At 38.0% G+C, this 10,133-nt stretch overlaps 1 protein-coding gene across 1 annotated transcript in view; it reads left to right on the forward strand.

Annotated features, from left to right (window-relative positions):
- Positions 1-4,461, forward strand: part of LOC105543184 (T-box transcription factor TBX18) — a 35,134-nt gene extending 30,673 nt beyond the window's left edge. Inside the window, exons 6-7 of the mRNA XM_011984985.1 lie at positions 2,360-2,454; positions 3,526-4,461. Coding sequence (XP_011840375.1) covers positions 2,360-2,454; positions 3,526-4,250 — 820 coding nt within the window. The 3' untranslated portion in view covers positions 4,251-4,461. The remainder of the gene's footprint in view (positions 1-2,359; positions 2,455-3,525) is intronic.
- Positions 4,462-10,133: the final 5,672 nt, after the last annotated feature.

Here is a 10,133-nt window from a genome sequence, read left to right on the forward strand (position 1 = left end):
AATCATAATAAAGTTTACACTGCTAAAGCAAATAATGCAGTAAGATACATCTCTGTAGTCAGTTTCTAAGTCCAGTGGTTGCTTGTTAATTATCTTAGCAAACTTCCCTCAAGACTGCTCTATAATCACTTTAGTATTTTTAATATTTAAAACTACAATTACTCAAACTCATCTATGTGATAATAATAAGCTGTTTTATATTAAGCTGTGTCTTAACATTCTTTTGCATTTAAAATAGTTGTATTTCTAGAAAGTCACAAAATTTAGTATTGGTATAAACTGAATAGAGGGTGATATTCTAAACAGGACCCAGAATTCATTAGTCCAGTATTAAACACACCCACAGGCAACATGGGGTTTGGAACTCACCACGTCTGCCAAACTGCCCAGAAATCAATACACTAGTATAGAAAATACTATCAAGTGGCATGAACTTGGATTTGGCTTGTAGTTTGGTCACAGATGTGATGAGTGGTTTGGAAAAAAAAATCACTTAGAATGAAACAGTGTTAGGATTAATAAGGGTTTCAGAGCTTTTGTAATCTCATCCTCTCTTTGTGAGAAACTTAAGTCCAGGGAGATTAGCAAATTTACTTAAGGTCAGACAATGAGTTTAAGTGAGTTGCAGTGCCAGCCCAGTCCCTGTGACCCCAGTCTAGCATCCTTACCACTAAATAATTCTGTCTCTGTGGCACATTGATTACATCAGAAGCCAGATTCTGTTCTCTCTCAGGGTAGGCCAGGTGGAGCAGGTGCAGGTCCCCTCTGTGCTCTGCTCTTTTCTTTGGCAATCCTGCACTATCCCCTCTGGGGCTGCAGACATCTCTTTGAAGTGCTCCCAGAGCTGCACCCCCAGAGCCTGTGACTTAAGAGATGAGTCAGGCTTATGTGCAGCCTCATGAGGTGTGTTCATGCATGCAAGTCTGTGCATGTATACACACCACCCCTCCACATATGCATAGCTACATCATTCTATCACTAAGATGGGGTAGGCATATTCCTCCAGAGTGAGTACAGAAATCAATTAACAGAGACTATACCCTGAACACTCTAAGGAAGCAAAGTCTGTGTGTGAAGCCTTGGAACAGATGGATAAGTAGTGTAAGATAATTTTAACAGCCCAAGTCACTTACCTTTGGTGTTTAGAGAGCTTTTGCCATATTGTGTATGTGGTATGACTCTCTGGGGTGGTCTTAGTTTGCAGGTTATGACTTGGGGTGCAGGGACTCCAGAGGTGGTAGCACCTTGAGTCAAACTATTAAAGATACCTGAAATCACAGGAGATGTCTATTATTGGACATCCCAGGAAGCAAGTATTTTCTACAGTAGAGCTACAGGTTTCATGAAAGTATAATGTTATCTAGATTAACAAATTACTTAGGGCTGAGGTGGTTGAAGGATGAGCGATGAGGTCTCAGGTGTGGCTGTCTTGAGAATGATCTAGTTGAGTGAATGGCCTCGTTCCCAGAACCCAGAGGACTTAGTCACTTGATATACAGAAGGGAAGTCTCTGAATCATTCATGGTAGGAGATGGTTGATATATGTATTTAGAGTAGTTGCCCTTTTAAAATATACATAAAATATACATATGTCATGTAAATAGCCTATATCAAACTTATCCTGTCTCTTTAAGTATCCATTCATTAAGTGTATTTCAGGGCTTTAAAATAATTTGTGATTTAATAGTAACTCCATATACCAGATAGCCCTGTGAGGTCACCTTCCTGCTCTCCTCCAACACTGCAGGGATAGGCCAGTGCCGTCTCTTCATGGCCCTCCTGTTGCTGGTGGGAGCCCAGCCTGGCTACACTGGGTTTGGTAGAGATTGTGCTCCTGAGAAAGAAGTCAATCAATCTTTTTTGGACAAGTGCTGCCCTGAACTGGCTGCCGAGGCACCAAATGATGGGCAGTAATGCCTCTTAGAAAAGAGCTGGTTTTCCAGGAATGTGCTTTCGTGGCAATGCCTTCCTCACTTAGAGGGAGAAGTAACAGGACAAGGAGAGAGGGTGTGTGCCAGATCACAGCAGAGCCTTGGACTCACAGCAGCCAGAATGGTCTCTCTTCACCTCAGCTTCTTAGCCCAAGGGAACAGCTTTTCACCCCTTAGGTCAGCTGAGTTTTCCAGAGAACATTAACAGGCAACTTAGGTGAGTGATTTCAGTTCTCTCCTGCTGCTGGTAACAGAAATGTTAGCCCATTGCTGAAGCATTTCTTCTTGCCAATGCAAGCTCCTAACCTGACAATGTGGGGGTACTGTCAATACCAGTGTTGTTTTGAGATGCTTGCTGCTGGTGAAAGCTCCAAATGCTCCTAACTAGACTTCTTTTGTCCACCCCTATCCTGACCCCTTCCATTTAGAATGGGTTTGGAAGCCTTGGTGGAATCATATGCATTCTGGAGACCATCACTACGGACTCTGACCTTTGAAGATATCCCTGGAATTCCCAAGCAAGGTAACTCACAAAGTCTCCTGGGTCATATATACAGCTCATTCCTGCCTAGAAACTCGGGCACTAAAAGTGTACAAGTCATTATTTATACTTACAATAATGACCTCATCACCAACATTGTCCTACAGATTCTGCATGGTATAGGGATGGATCAGGAAAAAATGGCTCTCTTGGTCACAGATTAAATCTTAGATGTCTTAGGCTGTTTATATATTTCATGACCTTTACCTCATCCTTAAATCTCATATTAAAATTAGAGGTGCTCTCATGCCAGGTGCTCTTCACAAGAAATTGTTGATGGTGCCCCCACTCCACCCTTTCTTCACATCTTGTTTGTTTTCTTTCTTCAGCAGAATTGCCTCTGGGCAGGGTTCTCCTGTTGGGTTAATGATGAGAAGGGCGGGCACATTCAGGCAGATTCTCCTGGGCTCATCTTTGAATATTTCTCAGCAGCCCAGGGCTGATTTCTCCTCAGAGGGAACTGCATGGAAAGCGATGTTGCTTCCTCTCTGGTCTGCTCCATAGGTAACACTCTCAGCTCACTCCTACATTTAGGCTTTTTACCACCATCCTGCCCAGCTTCCAGTGAGAATTTACTGTGCTGGGTTTCAGATAATCATTGATTGGACTGGGCTTTTGGATTATTTTGAGTCACTGTGCAAAACACCATCACCAGAGCAATGAAGGTTTTACAACCTGTCCAGCCCTTTGGAATTCTCCTCTCCCCTTAAGTTCTGTCAAGTTTGCAAACATCAGTCTGCCAGCAGATCCAGAGGGGGCACCATCGCTGCCATTGGTTGGACACAGGGTTAACTACCCTCTCTGAGTTTCACAGGACTGTTTATTTGTTGGACCTCTGCTCATGTATTAGCATGTGATTCAACAACTTGTTTTCTAATTGGAAATGAGATTTTTCAACCAGATAATTCCTTGAAAGCTGAGACCATCTCCTTTTCATCTCTGTAGCATTCCCCCAACCCTTGCCTTGTAACAAGCTGTGTCTAACTCATATTTACAAAATTGAAGGAAAGGATGACTGTGGAGTCATTCTTTACATTTCAACTTCTTTTGTAGGCAATGCAAGTTCCTCCACCTTGCTCCAAGGTACTGGGAATGGCGTTCCTGCCACTCACCCTCACCTTTTGTCTGGCTCCTCTTGCTCCTCTCCTGCCTTCCATCTGGGGCCCAACACCAGCCAGCTGTGTAGTCTGGCCCCTGCTGACTATTCTGCCTGTGCCCGCTCGGGCCTCACCCTCAACCGATACAGCACATCTTTGGCCGAGACCTACAACAGGCTCACCAATCAGGCTGGTGAGACCTTCGCCCCACCCAGGACTCCCTCCTATGTGGGCGTGAGCAGCAGCACCTCCGTGAACATGTCCATGGGTGGCACTGACGGGGACACCTTCAGCTGCCCACAGACCAGCTTATCCATGCAGATTTCAGGAATGTCCCCCCAGCTCCAGTATATCATGCCATCACCCTCCAGCAACGCCTTCGCCACTAACCAGACCCATCAGGGTTCCTATAATACTTTCAGATTACACAGCCCCTGTGCACTGTATGGATATAACTTCTCCACATCCCCCAAACTGGCTGCCAGTCCTGAGAAAATTGTTTCTTCCCAAGGAAGCTTCTTGGGGTCCTCACCGAGTGGGACCATGACAGATCGGCAGATGTTGCCCCCTGTGGAAGGAGTGCACCTGCTTAGCAGTGGGGGTCAGCAGAGTTTCTTTGACTCTAGGACCCTAGGAAGCTTAACTCTGTCATCATCTCAAGTATCTGCACATATGGTCTGATGAAGCCTTTAAGTTAAATGACATTTGAATCTGTCTAATGTATTTTCTTTTTCTTTTTTAAAAGCTATGTGGAAACTCTCTGTAGTTTATAAAATGTACATATAATAGAAAATGAAGGCTCACTGGGTTTTTTGACTTTATCATGGTGAGATTGTAATTATCTATGGTATATATGTATGCTGTATATACATAGCACATGGAGTATCACAGCCCCTATTGTTCCCCTGCTTCATCCAGTTGCACAGAGTATTGGCATGTGTGTAGTATATTTAAGCAAAGTTCTCAGACTCTTTTAAAAACAAGATGGTAAACTTAAAACTTGGCAATGATACTATCCAGATGAACACTTATAACTTAATTTATCAGAAAAATACTCTAAACGGTTTCATACTTGACATGTTGATAGCCAATAGTAACCAGCATGTAGAGTCTTGTGATTTCTGTTATTCTTGGACACAGTGTGAGAATCTAAAATACAAAAGCCAGTTGAAGTCTTAGTGTTAGTTCTGAGGTATTTGTAATCAACTTTTTCACTCCTGCTTATTCTTATTTACCACAGATACCATATGACCTTGGGTCTATAAAAAATCATAACCCATAATAATTGTTATTTTCTTAAGGAAGGTAAAGGAGAGGCTTATGTTTTTTTTTTGACTTTGCATTGGGCACATAAGAGGTTCTTATTCATCTGTAGAGAACAAATTTCCAGTATTTTTTATTTCTTGCTTATTTTAATTATCAAATAGACCGTTAAAGAATGTTCTATAAACATTTTTAAATTCCAATTTTCACCAGGAGAGGAATATGTGATATGAATGGAATGGCAAAAGGAAAATAAGTCCACCTCAAATTCATTGATTCCAATGAGAAATGTCTATCTTTTAAATCAAGAGTAATACTCTTGTTAACTATACCTTATGTTTTTGTATAGTTTGAGCTTCCTGACCCATAGTATATAAGTAAAAAATGCATTTATGCTACTTATTTATATCTTGTAATTCTACACATTCAATCCTTTCCCCCTCCTTAACCTTGTCCGTCTGCCTGCGTCTTTGCCAAAACAGATAGTTCCTAAGCCTGTATGGTGTTAAATAACGCGGTGAGGAATTTCAGTGGGTTATCTCCAGCAATCTGTCTTTTGGGAGCTATAGTGCAAAGGCCAAAGCCCATTACTATAAAGGCCCTCTTGGAGGACTAAGGAGGAAGATACTAATTATGATAAAGGAACTATAAAACTTTTAACCTCAACAGAATTTGTAACCTCAGAACTGGAGAAATTAAAATCAGTATTAAATGTTTTTAATTCCTAAAATAATATATGCATGGTTGAATAGTTAAAAACAAGTAACTTTGAGAGCACATTATGAGATAAATGAAAAAGGCTAAGAATACATGATGAGGCACATTCCCCTTCTGAGGAGAAAGTAAAATAACATGTCTGTGCATTGACCCATTCATTACATTTCATATATCTTAAACAAAAGAGCATGATTTCCTCTCATTGCTAAACAGAATTGCTTTAACTCATCCCTGGATTTGGTGGGGAAAGGGTACAACTCCTGATTTGCTGTTTCACTTTGAAACAATACAATTTGTTAGATATTTAGGGGGATATACTGTTGAAATTGCACAGGATGTGATTCTGTTTATACATACTAACAAATTTCCTTTTGGATTCCTTAGCAGTTCATCAAATTAGTATTGAATTTTTAAATTTAAAACTAGCTTGAAGGGACATGAAATATTTGCGGTAGGTAGATCTATGTAAGATGTTTGGGTATGGCATTAATAGCTTGACAAAGATTTGGGGAAAGGCGTTAAGAATGAGTCCATCTCAGCCGTAGTGCTTGGTGTATAATTCAAGAACAGAGAGTTTCCCATCTTGAAAAAACATGGAAAGTAATGCTCTATACCCATATGTATTAATAAGAACATTTTCCTTCTTGCTGTTGATAATTTCAGATGATACTACAATATGAGTATAATTTTTTATTAACCTTTTTTGTGGTAAAATTCTAGCAATCTTGTACAAATGCTGTTTGTTTTTTAGGTTTTACTGTAAATATTAATCACCATGTCACTTCAGAGACTAGCCTTTTATTGCTGAATTAAATGACATGCATACCTGGATAGTTATATATCTGTATTTTATTAAAAAGTACTTAAAATTATATTAAAGTGTGTTATTAAACCCTTTTATGATTTTCGAGGGTAATCATTTTAGTGTCTAAAAATATTGTTTCTAGAATAAGCACACACATGCATACCCCAAATGCAAATTCTGTACCTCTCAATCACATGGCAGAAAGAAATGGGCCTGCTGTTCATTCTTCATGTGTTAAATATAATTTCTTGGTGTGTTGACCATGTCATTGAAGGTGAAGGCCCTGACAAATGTTGAACACATGAAAATTTGAATGTGAGAGGAAAGGGATGGGGTGGTATGTTTTGTTTTGAGTCCAGGGGAGAAAAGCAAGGTTACAAGAATGAGTGGCTTGCACCACTGACTAGTGATGACAGATTACTTCTATGCCCCTTGACTAGTAAACATTCCAAGGGACATCGTGATGGGGTGAGGTTGCTGCTATCAAGACCGGTCACATTTTGAAAATTAACACTTGCTTCCTTACAAGCTGCCTTCCAGAGGTCAACAGCTTTTCACAAGTGAGGCACCCAGTTGCTGACCCTTGATTTCTGGAATGTAGGGGGTCAGGAATCCTTGGTGGCCCCCAGAGGAGGTTGGGGCACAGCGTAACCTATATAAGGAAGGATCATACTCACTCTTTACATCAATTAGCAAAATTCTGAGGAAAAGCAACCTCACTTTTAAAATGTAAATAGCTCTTCATCACCTCTCCAGACCTAATCCTACCAGTAACTCACACCTTAGTGTGAAATTAATAAACAGCAGCTTTGGAGATAGCTGGAGGTTTGACTTGGAGGAACAAAAAGAGTAATTTTTGCAGCAGGACAATTCTGGGAAGATTTGTATGGGAAGGAGAAGGTGCAAGAAGAGAGATCCCTAACTAAACTATGCAGTGTCCCATGAAGTCCTGGTGCAGAGCATTAAAAATAATCATTTCATAAACTTCTTTCAGGAGCCTTGGTAGAGCTGTTGGATGCTACCCTGATGCTGTCTCTAATTAGAGAGATTTGTAAAGAATGCTTTGTTGCAAAGTGTAACACAGTGTTATTTCCTCATGAGAAATTTATTGGCTCATCTAAATGAAGGTTTTTCTAAGCTTTCCCTTAAGAACTAATTGTGTTAAATTATTACCATGTTGTGTTTTAATCTCATTGTTCATCCTTTCTAAAAAGAAATGCTCAGATAAGTTGAGAGTAAGGTTAAATATGTGAGCAGTTAAGTACTCATACATGATTACAACATTCTAGGAGCTCAAACTTTAAAAATTATCAGTGCTAGAAATCGACAAATATATTCAAGTATACAAACATTCAACAGATATATAAACTTAGTATCCCTCTACATGCTGATAGATTTTCAAATAATGTGCTGTCTTTTCATTGAACTTTGGTATGATGAGAACAACATTGCCTTGGGAATTAGAGAACTTAGTTTCAAACTATGGGTTTCTCAATCATGATTTTGGGTAAAAAATTAGCTGCTTTATGTCTCAGTTTTGGTATGTGTGAAAGGAATGGCTGGGATGATAATTGTTACTATTCCTTTTAGTTTCTAATTCATATGGTCCTATTATATAAATATTTAGCTTGCTATTGGTAAACTAGTTTTATAAAACTATTGTATCTTTTGGAATATATTCTGTTTATTTTTGAATATATATACTGTATGGCTTTACAAAGAACATAACACTATCAGTATTATTTTTGATTTGTTGAATTTTGTGGAATTTATCCTTTAAATGGAACTGTGCTTTAGTTTTATAGGATAAATTTTAGTATTTTAATATTAGAAGAAAGCTATACTTAGTAACATATTTGCTACTTTATAGTGAATAGTAAAAGATATTAATAAAATTTCCTTTTCGTGATGCTCTTAATTACATGGCATTAAATTATTTTGTTTTGAAATAAGTATGGCAGTCTACTGTAATATATGGAGATCATTCCAAGTCCATTGAAAATACATTTAAATCTTCAAGAAAACACTTGAACTTGTCTTTTTGAATGATTTTATTCCTACTGAGACTCAGATACAATAATATGATGCAGTTTATTACTCTGCAATTCACTGAGTTTATACAAGGCTGAATCAACACACACATCCTATGTCCATATTTTAAAATCATATTAATTATGTCACTACAATTACTTAATGAAAAGACCAAGACATTTTTCTAAATAACACCTATATTGAGATACAATTCACATGCCATGTAATTCATCTATTTAAATTGAACAATTCAATGGTTTTAATATGTTCACAGAGTTGTGTAACTATCACCACAATCAATTTTAGAACATTTTTATCACTCTGCAAAAAAACTCCATGCCCATTATTAGTCACCTTCCTTTTCCCTCCACTCCTTCCTTATCACCAAGTCCTAGACAACCACTGACATGCTTTCTGACTTCATAGATTTGCCTGTTCTGGGCACCTATGTCAAAGGAATTATACAATACGTGGTCTTTGGCACTGACTTCTTTCACTTAGCATAATATTTTCAAGGTTCATTCATGTTGTGGCATGTATCAATATTTCATTTTTAATGCTGAATAATATTTTGTTGTATCAATATACCACAATTGTTTATCTCTTCGTTAGTTGATGGACATTTGGGTTGTTTCCACTTTTTAGCTGTTATGAATAATGCTGCTATAAAAATTTCTGTACAAGTTATTGTATAGACATACATACACTTTCATTTCTCTTGGCTATATATCTAGGAGTGGAATTGGAAGGTTCTGAGGTCACCTTTTGAGGAACCACCAGACTGTTTTCCAAAGCACTTGCACAATTTCCCATGCTTACCAGCGATGTGTGAGCGTTCCAGTTTCCCCACATCTGCACTGACAGTTGTTATTATCAACCTTTTTTATTACAGCCAGCCTAGTGGGTGTTATGTCTCATTGTTGTTTTTATTTGTATTTCCCTGATGACTCATGACATTGAACATATTTTTCTGTGCTTTATTGGCCATTTGTATATCTTCTTTGGAGAAATATCTATACAGATCCTTTGACCATTCTTTAATCAGGTTGTCTTTTTATTATTGAGGTGTAATAATTCTTTATATACTCTAGATATAAGCTTCTTATCAGATATATGATTTGTAAATATTTTCTCCCATTCTTTGGGCTGTCTTTTACTTGTATTGATGATGTCTTTTGCAGCACAGAAGCTTTTAATCTTGAAGAGATCCAATTTATCTACTTTTAAAAAAAATTTGTTGTTTATGTCTTTGGTGTGAGGACCAAAGCATTTTGATGAGCTCTTTCAATCAGCCTTTTGACATTCCTAGTGTAGTAGTAGCAGCAGCAGCAGTAGTAGTAGTAGTAGTAGTAGTAATATATTTCGAAGGTACTTTTCAGGTGTATACATTTAATAGTACTTGATAAATTACCCCTCTTCCCAACACACCTGAATATTCTTGGAGAAATAAATGATTCCTTCAGTATCTTAAAGAAAGACAGAAGGATCCCAAAGTATCACAAACATTTTATAACCATAAGAAATGGTTGGCAATTTCAGTATTTATTAAATTAATAAATATTAAGTATTGACTATTTCCTTGGCATCATTTTAGTCATTTGGGATACAACAGTGAAGAACACTGTTGGTATAACCGAACATCTTGTAAAAGCTGAAATGCTGGTTTGCTGGCTATATATATATATATATAAAAAATATATATTCATACTCCAATATACCACAGTTGGCAGGAAAAAAAATCATTGCCT

The sequence above is a fragment of the Mandrillus leucophaeus genome, unplaced genomic scaffold (assembly GCF_000951045.1).
Source record: "Mandrillus leucophaeus isolate KB7577 unplaced genomic scaffold, Mleu.le_1.0 Scaffold1066, whole genome shotgun sequence".
Lineage (NCBI taxonomy): Eukaryota > Metazoa > Chordata > Mammalia > Primates > Cercopithecidae > Mandrillus > Mandrillus leucophaeus.